The 21,231-nt window shown below is 39.4% G+C and overlaps 1 protein-coding gene across 21 annotated transcripts in view; it reads right to left on the bottom strand.

The window, feature by feature from the left end:
* The window catches only part of LOC134213320 (electroneutral sodium bicarbonate exchanger 1), a 171,861-nt gene that overhangs the window by 71,085 nt on the left and 79,545 nt on the right, over positions 1 to 21,231 (bottom strand). For 6 of the 21 annotated variants that reach the window (XM_062692286.1, XM_062692283.1, XM_062692281.1 and 3 more), the window contains one exon: positions 1,329 to 1,423. In XM_062692286.1, coding sequence (XP_062548270.1) covers positions 1,329 to 1,413 — 85 coding nt within the window. In that variant the 5' untranslated portion in view covers positions 1,414 to 1,423. Of the gene's footprint in view, positions 1 to 1,328; positions 1,424 to 8,687; positions 8,945 to 21,231 lie in introns of those variants that run through there. The other 15 variants (XR_009979435.1, XM_062692288.1, XM_062692284.1 and 12 more) reach the window with 12 other exon arrangements.

Here is a 21,231-nt window from a genome sequence, read left to right on the forward strand (position 1 = left end):
CAACCCCCTCCCTCCCCGTCAAGCGTTACGTAATTTGTGCACAAAGCCTTATGACAGGCAAGGCAACAGATTGACAAACCATTGACAAAGTTCAATGTCTTGTTCAAACTATTGCATCCACTGTCATTATCCCTGAAAAATAAGTTGGCTGTCTACAAGATCGCTCTTTACGCTACGGAGGACTTCCGTCAGGGCAAAAGATACTTTTGCATAGGTATACACAATAAAGAATGATAAAAAAAAATAAAATTAAAATAACCCGTAACTAATCCCTGATTGTTTTGTAAGACGCTACCATAAATCCATAGAATAGTGCGGGAGCCCCCATAAAGAATAATTTAATGATCTCTAACTAAGCTAAAATTTAGCAATTAATAGAAAAATATGTTCCTTTAGACATGGTCAAGAAAAACAATAAAATTCTTGATTTTTTCTCATGAACTATGACAAATAATATATAAATTTTTTGGAAAATGATCCATAAAAAACTATATTTTGATAAAAAAATATCGATTTTGCGCAATATTCGTTGGGATAATGATCCATAATTTCAGTAATATGATCCATAATTTTAGTAATATGATCCACGCTGGCGGAGACAGAGGTGGGGCACCACACGATGCAATCACACCATTGTTCTCAACGGCTATTATTCCTGCACCAAGCGGTGCCCCACCAAATAACAATAGCTGGCTCCGTCAATGATGATCCATAATTTTGTTCAAATGATCCATAATTTTGGTGATATGATCCTTAGATTTAAAAAAAATGTGGATCGATTAATACATCCTTCTTTCTAAGCGTTATAGATCATATGATCAAATTTATGGATCATATCACCAAAACTGTGGATCAAATAATCAAGATTATGGATCATATCACTTTATGGATAATCATCAAGATAAAAATTGCGAAAATTTGAGGTTTTATGGATTAAAATATAGTTTTTTATGTACACCTTTCCTTTAGTGGCGGTACAATTCATTGATTTCTTATGAAACTCGCCACTATTGGTACAGTTGCACCATTAGGTGCAAGGGAGTTAATATTATTAAGGAAAACCATTGTTTTCACTAGTTTTTAAAGCTTAGTGTAAGTTGTATTTAATAGGTTACGCAAAGTACGATGCATCCACTGAAACCTTCGTAAAGTATATAATTATGATAAATCTTTTCAAAACCCCTCTACCTCTACTATTAGTGCTACCTCCACTAAGGATATTGATCCTTATCGGTTGATGATTAAACCCATTTACGTTAACAAAATCATATTTTGCATGTGAATACGTGTTTGTGCAGAGTTTCAGTTCATCTGCAATCCGTACATACCTTCATATTCTGGGTCCTCGGGGAATGTGCGGTTCTTGAGTCGGGGATCTATAGGTGCTTCATCGTCCACGGCACCGTGATCCATTTTCCAAGGTCTGAAATGGGAAAGTTATGAAATATGTAAGCGTTTGGAATAATTATATTTTTGAACAAGAACAAGATAGATTCATAAAATTGCCATAAATTCTAAAACTTAACGCGTAAAACAGTGCTTTGTTGAAAAATTGAATAGAATTCATGGTCTAGTTGATCACAAATAGTATGATCGCTCAAGCACTGCAAAAATGCTAAATATAGAGAAGAATTCCCCCGAGGCACAGTTGATAGTAATCAACTATAAATTCCTTAGAGAAGCTCTTCCTAATTTGAATTTTTATCTTATGAGGCACCACTCAACTAGACAATTAGCGCTTTCAACGTTTCAGCACACGAGAGATCTGGACGGCCCTCCCACGCCCCGAAACATTCTTGAATCAGTCTGGTTTTCGAACATATTCTAATTTCCATACAGTTTCCTCTTTCTTAGATTGTGCATTGTTTATAGCAGCCAGTGAAACAGTGCAACTGCGACACATTGCATCGCTTGCAACATGGAGGACAGGCGAAGCCCCAAGCACAATTAGATGCCATGACATTTCCCAGGCTTCCTGCACGGGTGACAATTATTGTTCGAGGATGGGAAAGATTTCCCATAGTGATGACGGCAATGGGGGTGATTTTCGCCATTCATTCTACTTGTTCCAGACAGACTATTTTCATAGAATATTTCCTGGAATGTCACGTAGGCTATGGTGGAAGCTGTTTCTGTGCACGGGCTGCATGGCCAATAACGCATTGTGTTATATTTCGATGCAAATGTGCATCCGTCATCGCCGGAGTGTGCTACGAACGGGAATTGTTATCGCAAGCTTCTGCTCGTTATATACATCAGATATTACATCTGTGGAGGCTATACTAGTGGCCACAATAATGACGATAATTATGATAAAATGATAATTTCAATCATGCAAGAGGTGAGGTTTAATAGTTTAGAGGGTGTATGAAGTAGAAGTAAGTTTATTATATTGGTGATAAAAAACGCTCTCTTTTTATGCTAGTTGGGTCGGGTCGTTTTAGTTATGGAAAATGTTCATAATGATGACGGGGATTAAATATAAATTCATTAATCGCCACAAGCGTCGTTAAATGGTATTTGTATTGCATTTACTTATTTACTCCAGAAATTTTAATTCATACTGAATCAGATTCTGATCTGATTATTCGTTGAACGTGTCAACTTCCATTCAAAAGCACAACAGCTTCCGACAGTAATGCTTATCATCCCGTACAACTAATCAGTAGACTATAATTGCAAATAAAGTAATTTTTCACTGCGCCTCTTCCTCCCCGTTTAATTTTCATTCAGAGAATTTTATATGCATTTCAATGAAATCGCAAAATAGCTTTGCAAATTGAACAATGTATATTCTACATTGATCATTGTATGATGATGACTAAAAATCGGAACTGAACTACGGTATAAGTAAGTGATTGCAATAGATATTAATTCGATTACGATGGAACGATAAAATGTCTGTTCGAGTTGCACCAGCGATCAGAATCAGAACACGAAGGTTTATTGATCTTCGTTTTAAAAGTATCTTATCTTACGTTATCTAGCTATAAGACGAGTTATTACTGCTTCATTCCATAAATTCCACTACTTGATTGACAACTTTACTGATGCGTACTGCCTGTAATCGCATAAATGTCCCATCTTTGCTGGGTTTCCTATTCACATGGGACAAAAAAGCGGTTGAAGGCAGCGTAGGTATTTCGTTCGCAACTGTGTAGCTATTTTCAGTGTCCCGACCCGACTGTTGTCGAGTTAACACGGTATCCCTATAATTTCGCTTCTAGTTGAAATAAGCTAGAAGATACTAACTTCATGTAAGATTCAAATAAATGCAAGCTTCAAGTTTCGTAGCAAATAAACTTCATCGAGAATATTGAGTTTTAATGAAAAGGAAATCTGGAAATAAAATAAGAATGATCTTCGAAAGGCATAGGGTTTCTTACCCAATTCCCGGCCTAACATGCGTACGATTGCATTATTTAATGGATATTTATGACAGGAAGCAACTTTCCCTGTATGTTGTGGGCAGTGCAATACTGCAATAGGGTTCACTTGTGTTTAAAAAATGGCTATTCATGCTAAACACCGTTTGAAAAAGCTTTTGATTTGATGTAAATTAACGAGGTGGAGCACGTATTTCAGTCACAGCGATTGCTTTTCCGGCATCTTCAATTTAATTCCCGGCATAAGCGATTTTCACTCAATCTCTCAACATCGTAATCTCTCATTCTCTCTCGGGACGATAGAAAATGCAAAGTAAACAATAATATGCACGTTCGACGACAACGTGATGCCAGATGCTATTATTCATAATAATTTTTATTTAGTTGAAAAGATATATTCACTCCAAACACTTGAAAACTATATTTTTTAACTATTTGAAATCGAGAGAATTGTAAATAACATGATAGCGTCAACATATTTGACAGGTTTCCTATGAAAGATGAAGGATCACTTTCATACTCTTGGCCGCACTTTGGCAGTACGGTGTGGCAAGAAGTCCTTAAGCGGAGGTGATTTTTTGTTCAGTTTGAGTATACATTTTCAAATGTATCCTAATATGTTTATATAAGTACTAGTGATGCGAACAAATAGAATAGATTAAAGTGCGTGGGTTTAGTATTATGGTGTGGTCAAGCAATGATTGTATCGAGCACTGTTACGATTTTCAGGAAGGTGTTTATTTGATGATAGGGGAAGTTTGGGAGACTTAATCCCCAGGGAGACTTGATCACCTCCTGTTTTATCGAGAAATAAAGTAGTTTTGTTCTAGCGTATTTTTTAGTAAAGTTCCTCTAGACAAATGACCTTCATGTGGTGAGTTTTTTTTTTATTGACAACCTTATTTATTCTGCAGGGCGGTTTGTTTATTTTGACCTTTCTAGAGATATTTTTGTTGGCCACGGAAAAATTGAACAACTTTTCATAACAATGACCAAATGATTTCGTTTTTTCAAAGCACAAAGCCATAAATATGCTTAATGATCTGTACTGATGAAAATGTTAACATTCCATCAAAGTTTTAGGATATTTGGATTTGAAGTTATTGCCTCAATATGGGGACACTTGATCCCCCATTAGTCACCCATACAAAACTTAGGCAAAAAATTCAATAAAATATAAATCTGTTCTCAGGTTTCTATTTTTTTTTGTAGATTTGACAGTTTGATGGAGGGTTGGCAGAAAAAATATTTATTGCGTAGATATCATAGAAAGGGGATCAAGTCTCCCCAAAAATTAAATTGTGCTGTCGAATTCAATAATTTGTTTGGTTTTCATTTGGTCGAAATTAATTAGGCGGAAAGCTATTTTTCCAAATGCTACTTGGCCGAATGACAGACTAGCTAAAAATCAGCTAGCCAAATTACACGTTTGGTCGAAATAGTTAATAGGTTGAAAACTGTTTAGTCTAAAACAGCGGTTCTCAACCTTTTTCTTGAGAGATACCCCTTCGAACTTTTGCATGATTTGAGGTACCCCCTCTCGAAAGTAGGCTTCCAATCCTCTTGAAAACTTAATTCCGAGCCCTTTTGAAGGGAAGCTCCTTTAAGCTTTTGAGTCCCTTAGGAGTAGGCTTCCGCGCCTCTTTATCAAAGGCTTCTGAGCCTCTTGAAGGCGGTTTTCGAGCCATTTAAAAGGATGCTTCCGTTCCATCTTGAAAGAACGCTTCTGAGCCTCTTGATAGTATGCTTCCAAGCCGGGTATACCCCGTTAGGCATAAGTACGTTAGGCATAAAGACGTTAGGCATAAGTACGTTAGGCATAATGGACGATAGGCATAAAATGACCTAAAGAACAGCCCATGACATAAAGAAGGCTGAATTATGCCAAACGTCCATTATGCCTAGCGTACATTATGCCTAACGTCTATTATGCCTAACGTACTTATGCCTAACGTACTTATGCCTAACGTCCTTATGCCTAACGTACTTATGCCTAACGTCCTTATGCCTAACGTACTTATGCCTAACGTCGTGGACCCTTCCAAGCCTATTGAAAGAAGAATTCTGAGAATCTTGAAGCGAGTCTTCCGAACCACTTGAAAGTAGACTTCCGAGCCTCTTGAAAGCAGGCTTCCGAACCTTTTGAAAGAAGGCAAACTAACCACTTGAAAGGAGGCTTCCGAACCTCTTGAAAAGAGGCTTCCGAGTCTCTCGAAAGGAGCCTTCCGATCCTCTTGGAAAAAGTCTTCAGAGCCTTTTGAAAGGAGGCTTTTGAGCCTCTTGAAAGAAGGCTTCCGAGCCTCTTGAAAGAAGGCTTCCGAGCATCTTGAAAGGAGGTTTTTGAGTCTCTAGAAAAAGAGGCTTTTGAGCCTTTAGAAAAGAAGGCTTTTGAGCTTCTTGAAAGGAGGCTTCCGAGCCTCTTAGGAGGAGGCTTCCGAGCCTCTTGAGAGGAGGCTTCCGAGCCTCTTGAGAGGAGGCTTCCGAGCCTCTCGAGAGGAGGCTTCCGAGCCTTTGGAGAGGAGGTTTCCGAGCCTCTGGAGAGGAGGCTTCTGAGCCTCTAGAGAGGAGGCTTCCGAGCCTCTCGAGAGGAGGCTTCCGAGCCTCTCGAGAGGAGGCTTCCGAGCCTCTTGAGAGGAGGCTTCCGAGCCTCTTGAGAGGAGGCTTCCGAGCCTCTTGAGAGGAAGCTTCCGAGCCTCTTGAGAGGAGGCTTCCGAGCCTCTTAAGAGGAGGCTTCCGAGCCTCTTGAGAGGAGGCTTCCGAGCCTCTTGAAAGGAGGCTTCCGAGCCTCTTGAGAGAAGGCTTCCGAGCCTCTTGAGAGGAGGCTTCAGGCCTCTTGAGAGGAGGCTTCCAGGCCTCTTGAGAGGAGGCTTCGAGCCTCTTGAGAGGGGGCTTCCGGGCCTGTTGAGGGGGGGCTTCCGAGCCTCTTGAGAGGAGGCTTCCGAGCCTCTTGAGAGGAGGCTTCCGAGACTCTTGAGAGGAGGCTTCCGAGCCTCTTGAGATGAAGCTTCCGAGCCTCTTGAGAGGAGGCTTCCGAGCCTCTTGAGAGGAGGCTTCCGAGCCTCTCGAGAGGAGGCTTCCGAGCCTTTGGAGAGGAGGTTTCCGAGCCTCTGGAGAGGAGGCTTCTGAGCCTCTGGAGAGGAGGCTTCCGAGCCTCTCGAGAGGAGGCTTCCGAGCCTCTCGAGAGGAGGCTTGCGAGCCTCTTGAGAGGAGGCTTCCGAGCCTCTTGAGAGGAGGCTTCCGAGCCTCTTGAGAGGAGGCTTCCGAGCCTCTTGAGAGGAAGCTTCCGAGCCTCTTGAGAGGAAGCTTCCAGGCCTCTTGAGAGGAGGCTTCCAGGCCTCTTGAGAGGAGGCTTCCAGGCCTCTTAAGAGGAGGCTTCCAGGCCTCTTGAGAGGAGGCTGGCAGGGCGCTTGAAAGGAGGCTTCCAGGGCGCGTGAGAGGAGGCTTCCAGGCTTCTTGAGAGGAGGCTTCCGGGCCTCTTGAGAGGAGGCTTCCGAGCCTCTTGAGAGGAGGCTTCTGAGGCCTCTTGAGGAGGAGGCTTCCGAGCCTCTTGAGGAGGCTTCCAGAGCCTCTTGAGAGGAGGCTTCCAGGCCTCTTGAGAGGAGGCTTCCGAGCCTCTTGAGAGGAGGCTTCCGAGCCTCTTGAGAGGAGGCTTCCGAGACTCTTGAGAGGAGGCTTCCGAGCCTCTTGAGATGAAGCTTCCGAGCCTCTTGAGAGGAGGCTTCCGAGCCTCTTGAGAGAAGGCTTCCGAGCCTCTTGAGAGGAGGCTTCCGAGCCTCTTGAGAGGACGCTTCCGAGCCTCTTAAGAGGAGGCTTCCGAGCCTCTTGAGAGGAAGCTTCTGAGCCTCTTGAAAGGAGGCTTTCGAACCTCTTGAATGAAGGCTTCCGAACCTCTTGAAAGGAGGCTTCCGAACCTCTTGAAAGGAGGCTTCCGAACCTTTTGAAAAGAGGCTTCCGAACCTCTTGAAAGAAGGTTCCGAACCTATTGAAAGGAGGCTTCCGAGCCTCTTGAAAGAAGGCAGCCTAACCACTTGAAAGAAAGCTTTCGAGCCTCTTGAAAGGAAACCTTCGAGCTGCTTGGAAGAAGGCTTCCGAGAGGCTAAAAGGATGCTTCAAATCCTCTTGCAAAGAAGCCACCGAGTTTTAGTGAAAAAAAAAATCATTTTGTTCATTCGACGATTTGTTAGTTTGATCTTTTGTTCCGCAGCCCTTCATACATTGTGCTGGTTATGGAAGGCAGGATTCAATTGGGATTTATTGATCTCATTACATATTATGTACAATATATATTTTTGGAATAGAAAATACACAATTATCAAAACTTTATCAATGAATTTTGATTGAAGTTGTTATATGTCCGCCATTACGCATTTTTGTCCGAGGTACCCCTTACGGCCAGCGAAGGTACCCCCAGGGGTACATGTAACCCAGGTTGAGAACCGCTGGTCTAAAATATCATTTAGCCATAAGCGCATACGGCCGAACTGGTAACTTGGCCGCAAACGTCATTAGCCCTAGCATGTCGTGCGGTCAAAAAGGTCATGCGGCCGAAAATGCTGTTGTGCCGTAATGGACGAATAACAAGGCCAAAAATGTCAACCCGTGCGGGCAAACGGGCCAAACGACTTTAACGGCCGTATGTCCATTTCTAATGACTTTTTCTGCCAAACGACCATGTCGACCAAACGGCCTTTTCGGCTAAATGACTTGTTCGGCCAAATGACTATTTTTCCATTTTTTATTGGACGCAGAACGAACGCGCGATAATATAAGTGTTTGGCTCTGCTTTGTGCGGGTGAGAAAATTAATTAGAAAATTTAACGCAGAATGATCGCGGGATAATCGTATTGTTTCGTTCTGATTTGTGCGGTCGGTAAATTAATTATTTACTGCGCTTTTGATTGTGAGGGCGTGATTGATCGTTTTTATTTGTGTTCGTATTAATGTTTATAAAGCTTTGACGGTTACATCCCTTGTCAGTGTGAATCCCATTAACGAATGTTCCTTCCTGTGATTTTTGTGGAGACGCAGAGGTAAACACGATCTCTAAATAGCGAAAATCACCTAATAATGTTCTTCCCTTTTTGCTAACTGGCTGTAAGAACGTGACCGGCATGGTTATTGATTTTTGTTAGTTTAGTTAGACAATAATGGAACAAAACCTGCCAAAGCCGTCATTTCCCTTACAGTCGAAAAATAATATTATGTTGATATGTATAATAAGGTGTCCTTGATCCCCAAAAGAAAATTGTATTACACCATTGAACAGTTTTGACAAGATAGTAAACCTGTATTATTCCGTACTTGTCGTCCATGGTTGCGGATGTACCGATCGAGATTGCTGCAGCAGCTGACATTGCGTGACGCAGCGTACGTTGAGCTATACGCGATAGGAAATTCACTTGAACTATCACTAACTTATCACTTCACTTTGTTTAGTTGATGTTGTCGTAGCTGGCGTGTCGTGCGGTATTAAATACCGGCCTTCCGTTGGATGGTTTTATAGTTACTACTGTAAGCAGTGCTGGTGATCATCATTAATAATTGCCGTTTGTTGATGGTGAGCTACTGATAAAGATGATGTTTGTTGTTGACCGAGGGTTTTCGTCTTCATCGATAGAGAAAGCAGTTGTTAAACTAATAGAGTTAAGGAGATAACACTTGGATGTATTACGACTACACGCGATGTTATTGGCTTAGCGAATAATAGACAACAAGCGAGGAGTTGTTCGTTATCACAACAGGAAAATCGTCAAATGAATTTTGAGCGTGCGCTAGTAATTCATTTTTTTTTTCAGGAAACAACAAGTAGGTTAGCATTGGTTGTTGAGGTAGAGCATTTCCTCAACAGCTGTTTCTTCGACCGATTTACGCTTCCAGTTCGTTTGATGAATCTCATCAGAGGCAATAAACTAAGCAAGATAATCTAGCTCTTGTAAATTAAGGCCTTCGCAGTTACATACATGGTGTCAACGAGGCCTGACCCAGATGATTGCTAGGTCACTCATTCATTCAGTCATTCGCAAACACTATGCTCACTGATAAGGAAACAAGCCTTGTGGCAGTTTCATTAGTCAGAAGAGTTTTCATCACAACCCACCAGGAGTTGTAGTTGTTTACAGAAACACTCGAGTCAGTCTTTCTGTTGGGGGATTAATGCGCGCGTTCGGGAGGCACCTCTACTTGGTAGTAAACTGAATACCCTCATCGAATAAGAAGTCTAACGCGATAGTGCAAAATAGACAATAGGGTAGATATCGGTATTCCCGGTAGGGGTTTCATTACCGGTACAAGCTCTAAATCTATTGTGATGAATATTGTTTTGCCAAAATTCTTCGCGTTATTCTGAAATTGATAATAGTTTGACTATTTTTAGGTGTGTCGAATAGCATACTTCCGATACAGTCGTTCTCTCTATAACATCAATTCGTTAGATTTCGATATCCACTTTACAGTGGGACTTTACCGGATTTGGTTCAAGTAGCGTGTGCTATAACGCACAATTATCATCCTTTTCTAATTCAAGAAAGAATCAAGTATTAGCCCACAAGTCCTATTTACAACACTGAATTAGTTCTTTGCTCGGTGCTTATCAATTTGACTTGTGCATTCCTTGAATAAAGATCGAACACTATCAGGCAGGTGTACATATATAAATAAACTCCCACTTCCAATCTTTGATAGCTGTCCAACTGGTTTAGTTGCGAACGCTTTATTGTGGTGCAATGCACGGCAAGTAGTCCGAATACGTCAAGTGGAATGTAAAACACACATGCATTGATCTAGCTCTAGGCTTAATAAACGCGGCTCAAGTCCAATTTTATTAGGTGGTTATTATTGTTGCAGTACAAATATAGATAGTTCACCTATTGGTAACATATGCTTACTTGATGACGGTTTTAATGCCGTTGCTCAATATTTGAATATTCTTTCTTCTTCTTATGGGCATTACATCTCTCACTGGGACATTGCCGCCTCGCAGCTTAGTGTTCTCTAAGCACTTCCACAGTTTTTAACTACAAGGTTTCAGAGCCAAGTTATCATTTTTGCTTTCGTATGTCATGAGGCTAACATGATGATACTTCAATGCCCAGGGAAGTCAAGAAAATATTTGAAAGGTGATCAATATTTGAATGGTGATTGATATAGCTATGAGTCGAGCATGTTTCCACTTAGAAATATTCCACATTTTCTACAGGGCGATACCATCACACAAATTATTGGAAAATACTTTCTGCATACAATTTGACAATTATTGTCATTGTTAGATGAATTAAAATTATGCAAGACGCATACGTATTAATTTATACATTTTTGAAATAAGTTCCCATGTTCCATCCCTTAACAAATCTCTAGACTCAGATTACTTTAAGAGATTTTTTAGGACAAATCTGAGGTCCTTATGGGAAAATGAGAATTCCTATTGAACCTAGTAGAAGTCTATTAGATTCAATTGTTACTATGAATGCAGGTGTTTAAAATAAAATTCTGGGTAGGTTGTAATACCGAAAAGTTGAATTTACTCAAACTGAACTACCCAAGTAACCATTAGCACTATATTACGCCAAACCGCCATACAGGGCCACTATAGTAGCACTATATGGCCGATTTGGCGGAATATAGTGCTTTTTGGTTACTTGGGTAATTGTGAGATTATATTGACTATACTTGAATCCATATATAGAGAACAACAGGTCAGTGTTAATTTAGAAGATTAATGGAACAAATTATATGAAGTTTTTCAACTAGCCTATCTTAGGGCCGATGCCCATGTAGCGGTTTTTTCAATCTGCCGCGTCTACGCAAGGTACCCAGCATCAAATGTAGTCATACACACGTATACGTGTGCATTACTCTATTTGATGCTGGGTACCTTGCGTGGACGCGGCGTTAACGCAGCTTAAAAAACCGCTACGTGGACATCGGTCCTTAAGAGTTTTTTTTTCTGAATCTTATTCACTATACATATAAAATAATAAGAATATTCAATCAAATGCACTATCAAAAATAATATCTTCATATCATGATTAAAATATGCTTATGAATAACAAACGACCGGAACGAACATCGAAAACGCGATTCCCGCACGAAGCTTTCAACGAACCATCCACATTCCGGACTGGCCCACGAGTGAATATCAACTGATCACCGATGGTTAGCTAAAAGTTCTGCGAAGAGCCACGATCGCTCGCCCCAATGCAATGCAACATCACATCATTAGATGTGTAGCCTCTTCCGTTGCTAATAGAGAAAAAATCTCACTAACTATCACCGGCTTCTCTGGTTATTTGTGCCATTAGGTTTGATCTGTAATCTACATGTGAACGCGACCTCTGCATTAAATGACGTGTTGCATATTGTAATATTCAATATACGTACGGATGTTGGCAACGGCCGACACAATACTCATCGAGAGATATGGTGGGCGCCAATTGAATGGCTGTGAACCGAGGTCTGACCGGAACTGAGCCGACTTATCAATGCAATGCACTGTTGCATGCGTGATTAATTGGGCAGAGGAGATTATGGCTGATCTCGTGCTGTCGAGTAGATCTCGTGCCGTTGATTTGATGCGGGATCTTCCAGTTATTCAATTAAGTGATCAACCTCAGACACATGATGATGATTCCGGCTTGGAGTTCAACCCTCTAAAGGGCCAGCGGAACTCAGAGGCTTGGCAGTGCTGTGCGACATTTGAAAGCATCAAGTTTGATCACGAATGGATTCAATTGAAAAATTGGATTACAGATTATTTTCAGGATATTTGCTTAGAATGCCAGTTAAATTTTTTAGAAACACTTTTTCAAACATAGCATTGTTATTTGCGACACAGTTTTGACGTTCGGTAAAAAATCTTGCCATGAACATAATTATTGGACGAGTAAGGCATTCTCACCACTGAATGATAACGCATTGTAGTTTCAATATATCCATTCGTTTGGTGTGAACACTTTTGAAACCATGATTCTCCATGTCCTGTGCCCGACAGCAATTTTGTCGATATTGTTAATATTCTACGGATCAGATCTGTACTTACCCATGCCAGTAACGCTTGTATACCTTTGAATATCTTTTAAACAACATTGGTAAATAACCAAACAAATAGTACCAATATACCATTGAAATCACGACTTAACTTCACTACGCTTCGATTTGAAATAATCAATTCTTCCTGTAAATGCGTTCCTATCGGTTTATATATTTACCTGAAATTGAGAGAAGAAACAAAAACATATGATCAATATTTACTTTTTCAATTATCACATCTGAGTGTGCCGAATTTGGCACGGAACGATAGTTTTGAATTGAGTGGGGCACATCTTATTATCATTCGTTTAATTATCGCGATCTCTGAATATTCTTCATCTGACGTGAGTAATCCAGTAAACAGGTAATAAACCAACGTCCGGCTCATAATTAGTGCTTGTTTGCATCAATCTGAGATGCCGAACGCGTTTCCAACTAGTGCCAGTTCTCGCGATGAATGGAAGTTGTATTTCTCAACATCAAAGGCTAGTAGCTAATATGCAATTAGTAACTCTAAATAAAACTGTCAAGTACGTGACAGCAGAAACGTTGAGTTCTTCCGGAGCGTCATGGGATGGAATTGATAAATGGAATGTTATCTATATCTGTATCTAGTAGATCTGTTTGGGGAAAACCTTCCATTCGCCGCAAAAATTGCGCACATTAATTTTCTTCCTTCCATCGTTTTCGGAGGTCTGGTTCTTAGTTTGATGTTTGTCGCTTTTCTGTAGAGTTTCCTATCAAATTACCGATAGCAGATATTACCGGTCCACACAGGAAGTCAAAACACTCAACAGATTGGCCATTTCTGATCGGGCTTTTGCTGAATAGCCGTACATGATGGCTGTTGTCATGATAAATCCTTAGTCAGAGTGGGCTAACCTATTTGTAGTCGTCTGTTGGTCGATTGTAGATTGCTCAATAAATCATTATTTGGAATGGTTCCAGAGTTCTTGCAAAAAATAAGTGTTTTGCCTGTAGAAGGTAGTAGGTATTTATGTATTTGTATTCAATCATTTGCAGTCGACTTTATGATTGTTGCATGTCATGCGTTATAAACCTTTGTTGATTGCTTACTAGAACATTCCTGCGAGGAGAAGCAACAGGATCCATAGAATTTACTGACCTAATGGAGTTGAGCTGCGCTAAAAAAAATGTGGCTTTTGAGATGTTAACATATTTACATAAGTGTTTCCACAGCTCATCCATCAACGGGAAGAAAATATCTGTCTGCTTAATTTGTATTAAATTTCCAATCGCACATTGCTTCTTCGCGGCACAGTATTCGTTTTGTGCTTGCCCTGCGATGTTTCTAAGCTAGGTTTCCATTTTTGCAGCCACATACTATGAAAGACGTACTACGTAAGGAAATTTCCTAAACCGAAATAAGATTTGAACCAAACGTCATGTTGTGGAAGGCCCTAATGGAATACAAATAATTAAATTGTAACCAACAAAGTAACCAGTCATACATCTCAACAGAGGGAGAACTAACACACCGTGGCATACTTCAATGAGGAAATGAAATCAGTCTTCGATAATTTAATCTAGAAATAGGCTGGTTGGAAATTTTCGATGTGAATCGTCAAGGAAGGCTTGTTCGTCTAAGTGGGGAATAAAGCATATCTAACCAAGTCCATATTGAGTTTATGTTGCAATCATTACCTAAACCAGTCCCTTGGACGTCATAAAGAACCATAAATATGGATCAATAAAACAATAAAACATTGTCGCAGCCGAACGAATTTTCGCTCGATTCACTCTTCCGCAGGAAATTTGCTAGTGAAAACCCCTAAAATATGTCCGATTGAGCTCAAATTTCGATGACATTTTTTTCCCATACATTACATTCGCACCCTAAATTGCCTACTGAGATTGAATTTCAAATATTTCTCATCTGCTTCGTAGTGTGCTGTCATTCCACATAGGTACCTACACTACAAATAATCTAAACGTTGTTTCCACCTGAATTTTCAGGTACATTTTACGTGCACACGTATAGCTGCAAATGCTTCAGAAAATTCAGGTGAAACTTACGTGTCCGGTGAATTCTATCCAAAACTCAGGTAGAACTTACCTGATTTTCACGTAGAATGAAAATTCTATCGAAAAATCAGGTAAAAGTTACGTGAATTTCAGGTGGATCAAATCTACGTACTTTTTCAGGTGGAAACAACGTGCAGATTTTTTTGGGTGTACTATAATTGGATTTCAAATTTGCTATCATTGTTTATTATTGTCAATTGAAAATGTTTTAGTTTATTTAATTATTTTTACAGTCGCCTCTTCTCGATATTGAAGGGACCATCGAGATAGGGAGAGATTGAGGAATGGAAGGAAAATTGAAATAGGTACTGGATCAAAAAAAGCTCGTTGCTATGAAAAACGACAACAAAACAAATGTCGTTTGCTGTTTGTTATTGTCCAAAGCTGGTCTAGTAGCCTAAAAATTTGAACATATCGGCATAAGGAGAGAGATTCCTGAACAAAATATGATCAGAGAAGGTTATCGAGATGTAGAAATCCCAAATGTATGTAGATTGAAGGGACTGAGGAAACCATCGACATAGGGAGAGATATCGAGATATAGAACATCAAGATGTAGAGAGTCGACTGTACTATGAAATCTCTTTATCGAAAATGTAACAACACAAATCGTATGTTTTGTGATGTACATTCTGTTCCCCACAAACAGGACGTGGGGTTCGTGGCCGTGCTGTTTGCATGTCAACTGTATAGACGCTTGTGCTGTTGAGTGTGGGTTCGATTCCCGCCCCGGTGAGAAGAAAACTTTTCGTAAGGCTACTGGTCTACTTGGTGTTGTGTGATAGTCCTGTACTCATGCTACATAAATGTTAAGTATTCAGTCTGTGCAACCTCTGGTCGAAGACGGTGATTCTGTCTCCGTCTTAAAAACATGACTAAAATAAAAGAACGCTCAATGCTGAAAATTAGGAAATGTCCATAGAACATTAAAAAAATAACGAAAATATAATAAAGAAATGTACAAAAGCCAAGCAGCACATTTGGTGATAAAAAAACATTCCATTAACTATCATTCATGGCGTTCTTGTATCGCTGGGTAGATCACTTTTACGTAGCGTGTTATATGTTCTATCGTAAGTCTTCGCTATCAATAGCAGTCTCAGAAGTGAGGATCTAAGTGTGCTTTGTACGGAAGGCGACGTGAAATTTTTCTCGTCCTGTGTTTTTCTAGTTGATTAAAAGTATATGTCGCTCCATTTTGCGTGACCAACATCTAGTTCGCCGCGACCTAGCAGCCAAAGTACTGGTACTAGAAGTGTCAAACTTACGTAGGTGATAAAACAAAACATTCCCTACAACATGACGCCTAATAAAAAGCCAAGTTTCGCTTATTAATCCTTATTTCAGGAAAATACAATTTATGACTACAGCGCCACTAGCATTCCAGAGCTTATGCTTCTACTGTTTTTCTGCTCCTATAAAAAAATTCCTTCGTAGAATTTTGAACTTTGTCGCCGCCATTTTTTCTGAGAAGAAATTCTAAGGTCGCATGAAGTTTTTAGATGTAGTGGTGATTGTACATTTGATTGATTGGATCAAAAGCTGTAAGTTGGATTTAAGAAGCTTCCTGTGTTGTAATTAAGCCAAAATCAAGTGGAACTGTAAATTCAAGTTCAAATGGATGACTGACGTCGATATGCAAAGGTGTAAAGAAGGGAGATCATCTACATCCTGAAGACGATAAGACTCATGGCGAGAGAAAAAATCTTACTGGTATCCGTAAGTAAAACATTGATTAGTACCATCTTCATGAGTTTTGTTCGTCGTTATCAGTGTTAATCAGTGCCGAAACGTAGGGACCAACATAAAATCATCGTTCTGACAGAGTTCTAGACTGCACAGCCGAATATACCAACAAAAATTACAGATATCACAGTCAAACACTCATCTCCATATAAGTAAACATGGCAAACGGACAAGGTAGCTTTTTTTCATCACGTAAAATTTAAAATTAGTATGTTTTTATCACATTATTCTTTCAAATTAAAATCACTTACACCTTGTGACAAGGTCAATAAATGTGGAGTGCGCGATCGAACGTGTATGGAAGTGCAGGACAATATCGAGTTCAGCATTCTTTTGTTCTGCTTCGCGCGGTCGAGAAAAAAAAACTGCGTGATTGAACGTGTTTTTGGAAGCGAAGAACGATCTCGAGATCCGCGGGATTATGTTCTGCTTCGCGTGGTCGTAAAAAAAGTGCGCGATTGAACGTGTTTTGGTAGTGCAGAACGATCTCGAGATTCGCGGTATTTTATTCTACTTCGAACGGTCGAAAAAAAATCGTGCGTAATGGAACTGGTTTTGGAAGCGAAGAACGATCTCGAGATCCGGATTATTTTGTTCTGCTTTGTGCCGTCGAAAAGAAAATTGATTAGTGCACGATCAAAAGTGTATTGAAGCGCAGAACGTTCTCGAGAACCGCCTTATTTTGCATTGCTACGTTGCACTGAGTAGTATTTCAGCCCAAATCCTGGCCAAAAGTCAAAAACAAAATTTTTAGATATTCCCATATTATTTTTCGTTTTTGTACTCTCAAATAGTAATACTAACTTGCCATTGGAATTTTGAAACAATCTTGATTAATTGTAAGCAATGCTGGCTGCCAAAACTTCACCTTAATTCACATACAAATTTTATCGCAATTGTCCATTAAAAAATGTTATGCTTTTTGGTTTTTTTCTGGATTTTTAATGATTTTCAAGATGAAAATCAATATAGGTACCTATAATGAGGGTATGTAAAACGTTTTCAAGCATGATTCGATCTAAAACTGTTTACAGGTTGTCCTTAATGATGATATTAATTGGTAGCTTGTTTCTACCTTTTCTACAAAAATATGATTTACAAAATAAATTGTGATTAGGTTCCAAACACGACCAAGCAACAAATTTGTCAGCGTTGGAAAGATTGAAGTTTCCTTAATAAGCTCCATGAAAAACATTTCACGCATCCTCTCGCAATCGTGACTTGTTTTTATTTAAATATAGTGAAGTTTGTTAAAAAAGTTAGATTTTTTTATTTTTTTATCTAGCGACTAAGTTCACGTAAATGATTGTTTCCAAAGAAGAGTTAGACTTTGATGAACGATCCATAAAAAGCATACGCATTTTTCGGATGTAAAAAGTTGTTAAGCGATTGATTTGCACTTCGAATTTATTTGATCTGCTCCAGTGATTGTAATATCAATGCATTATCCAGGAACTTTAACATTATCCGATGACAAATTTATATAGTCGAAGTGAACAAACAAAGTACATCTTTTCGGAAAATTTAGTAAGTAATAATTAAAGAATGAAGATTAACATAAAAATCATACTCATTGGCGGAGTCAGAGGTGGGCACCACTCGTCGCAAGCACGCTGTAGTTCTTAAAGGCAGCGTTCTTGTGCCAAGTGATGCTCTATCAAATAACAGTAACTGACCTGGCCAGTGGTCATATATCACTGATACATCAATACAAAGAGCACAAAAACAAAAAATAATATGATTTACTGCTTATAGTATGCATTTAAAGACGACAAATGATTGAAATAGTTTTGGCCACGATTTCAAACTACGTACTCCAACGTGCATTGCGCGGTCGAAAAAAAATAGTGCGATTGAACGTGTTTTGGAAGCGCAGAATGATATCGAGATCTGCGGATTTTGTTCTGCTTTGTGCGGTCAAAAAGAAAGTTAATTAGAGCGCGATCGAAAGTGTATGGAAAGCCAGAACGATCTCGAGATCCGCGATATTTTGTTCTGCTCTGTGCGGTCAAACTAACTGCACGTTACACCCAGCGTATCGTTTACCAAAACGAACCTCGCTATACATCCTACCTCATATATCCAACATCCCAGTGATGTCTCGTGGAAGTGCAGATGACTCATCTGCTAACATCAAAACGAGTATCACGACAACATTTTCTTACCCATCCCTCAATAGACCTGCATTCGCTATCAATAGCAGTCTCAGAAGTATAACAAAATCAACTTTACCCTACAGATGATTGAAAGACTTGAATTCCCCTCATTTGAGCACAGACAAATAGACAAACATTTACTCATCTAATTCATAGTTGCACAAACACACAAACGACATCTGTTGGTTTCAACGAATTAGGCAAATCACGAACCAGATAGAGGTAGTGAGCAAACGTCAAACTGGAGCAAAACCAATTCGTGCGTCACGAGTGATTGATTGGTCAACTAATGATTATTCAAATTGACCAGTAAATCCATGTACGATGGAGATTTCTCAAGTGTTATGTCTGTTAGTCCGTAATGTGAGGCTAAACTGTATGAAACGGAAGCAACTTTTCAAGCAATTATTTAAACAAAAAACTCGGTGCCCGTTTTCCCAGGCTGAACTGATTGTTGGAAAAAATCAAGTTAGGGATTTAATTATGTACATGTCAAATCCGGCCAGAAGTTCGTCGGACCGTCTCGAGCCTTTAGGAGAGGTTTCAGAAGCCAATTTTGTCAAATTAATATCTTCTTGGCGAACTTCGACATCTTCTGTGTCCGGAGGCTCTCGGGAACATCATACTTATCCTTGACAGTCACATACACGTTTCTATACACGCCCTCACATGTATCTCGTCATCCATTACGCAGCAGTGTGGTTCTGAACCTTAAACGTACGATTCAAGTTTCTTATGATTTTTTATAAGGTACACCGGGGCAAGTTAAAATGCGGGGTAAGTTGAAACGGAAGCTGTAATTCAGATAGGAAATGACCGAATGACCTCATCAAATGCTTTAGCCAAGCAAGCCTTTGGCACAGCAGAGTGCAATTGATTCGCATTCTATACCATCCCGCCCAACCAGTTGTTGGGGGGCATGGAGTGCGATCCTCTCGTTTAATAAACAATGTGCACTCGCTTAACTGTGGATATACAACAGTAAAGCACATGTGGAGATTGGACAAATCAAGCATCACCGATTCGCGGGGCAAGTTGAAACGATGGATATAAAATAATAATTTACATATAAAAAATATTTATAAAAAAGTTTGATAAGGTTGCTTATTTTTTATGTATAATACTTGGCCCGAACCACCAAACACCGCAAACGAATTCAAAATATATTAAAGGGTGATTTTTTTACAGTAATTTGAATTTCAACTTTGAAAAAACCGTTTCAACTTGCCCCGGTGTACCTTATTATTATTTCTTGGGCGTGAATAATTGAATCAGTATACCTTCGAAACTTGAAAGAGCATGTTCCATATGTGTTGAAGTGAGAGCTGTTTCATTGGTTACAATACATTTTTCTTAAGAAAATTATTTTGAGCTTTTTAGAGGAATGTCTTCACTTGTCATAAGACGAATTTGTACAATCCCATTGAATTCCACCACTTAATTGTATCTTGACAGATACGTATTTCGCCTTAACAATAAGGCCGTCTTCAGTGTCTCGTACTTGACTCGACTCGACAAGTCGAGTCAAGTACGAGACACTGAAGATGGCCTTACTGTTGAGGTCGAAATACGTATCTGTCAAGATACAATTAAGTGGTGGAATTCAATGGGATTGTACAAACTCGTCTTATGACAAGTGACATTTTTCTTGCAATGACGAAAAATTCAATTGGTCAATTAAGAAATCTTCCCCAAAATCATAAATTTCTGAACTTGTCATAAGACGAGTTTGTACAATCCCATTCAATTCCACCACTTAATTTGTACCTTGACAGATACGTATTTCGACCTCAACAATAAGGTCGTCTTCAGTGTCTCGTACTTGACTCGACGCGAGTCAAGTACGAGTAAGAGACACTGAAGACGACCTTACTGTTGAGGTCGAAATACGTATCTGTCAAGGTACAAATTAAATTCCACTAAAAAGCTCAAAATAATTTTCTTAAATATATGTCTTAATTATTTCTCTTCAATTTAAAAGTTTAATTTCAATTTCCCGTGAAGATCTAATTTCCCCAGAAAAGGATAAAAACGATCATATTTCTAATACCTTTTATATTGTTTATCATAACTTGTTTATGTTGCCATTGTTGTAATGTATTCATGCACATTATTCCCTTATAAATTCTTCTTAGAAAATTTTGCGAGCACTTTTTCACTACAAGAAAACTGTTTTCACAATTTTATTAAAATGAGCACTAAAACCAGTTATTATGTCGAATAACCATAACTCAAAAAATCGTTGAACCAATGGATTATTATGTCAAACGAGCTTATACTAAATAGCCCGAACGACATTGGACAGAGAGACGTAAACCAATAAAAATCAACGTTCGCAAAACAAATTAAAATTCCATCAATTCTTTAGTTAAAAAACGCAAGTCATCATGATGACGATAAATCCGCGTCAGACAGTTAAAAAATGCATTCAGCATTGCAATGTGGCATGGATCGCCAATCATCATTGACCACAATGATATTTGCGGTGAAATCATACGAACGGAAGATGTCTGGTCAGTTCAAGAGTTGGCAAACATGTAATATGATTACTCGACTGCATGTACTCACAGCATGGATAGACTTTCCCCTCACGTTTAGTGAGGTTGTATGTGCCACCTTTCAGCACTACAACTTCGAATGCAATCCAGAGCAAAGAACATTGTCTACGAAGTGTGAAGTGATTCGCTGTATGCACTTTAGACTGATCCGCTAAAACTGAAAAAAGATTAACTTGGTACTCTGGTTGATATTCTACAGAATTCATTTTAACAACATACCTTCTGATGGTAGAAAAAAACATTTTTTGAAAATGTCGGATCTTATCGAATGTACGAGATCTAAACTGCCGGTAACCGCAAGTCACTCCCATCTGT

Source organism: Armigeres subalbatus, chromosome 2 (genome assembly GCF_024139115.2).
Source record: "Armigeres subalbatus isolate Guangzhou_Male chromosome 2, GZ_Asu_2, whole genome shotgun sequence".
NCBI classification, from domain to species: domain Eukaryota; kingdom Metazoa; phylum Arthropoda; class Insecta; order Diptera; family Culicidae; genus Armigeres; species Armigeres subalbatus.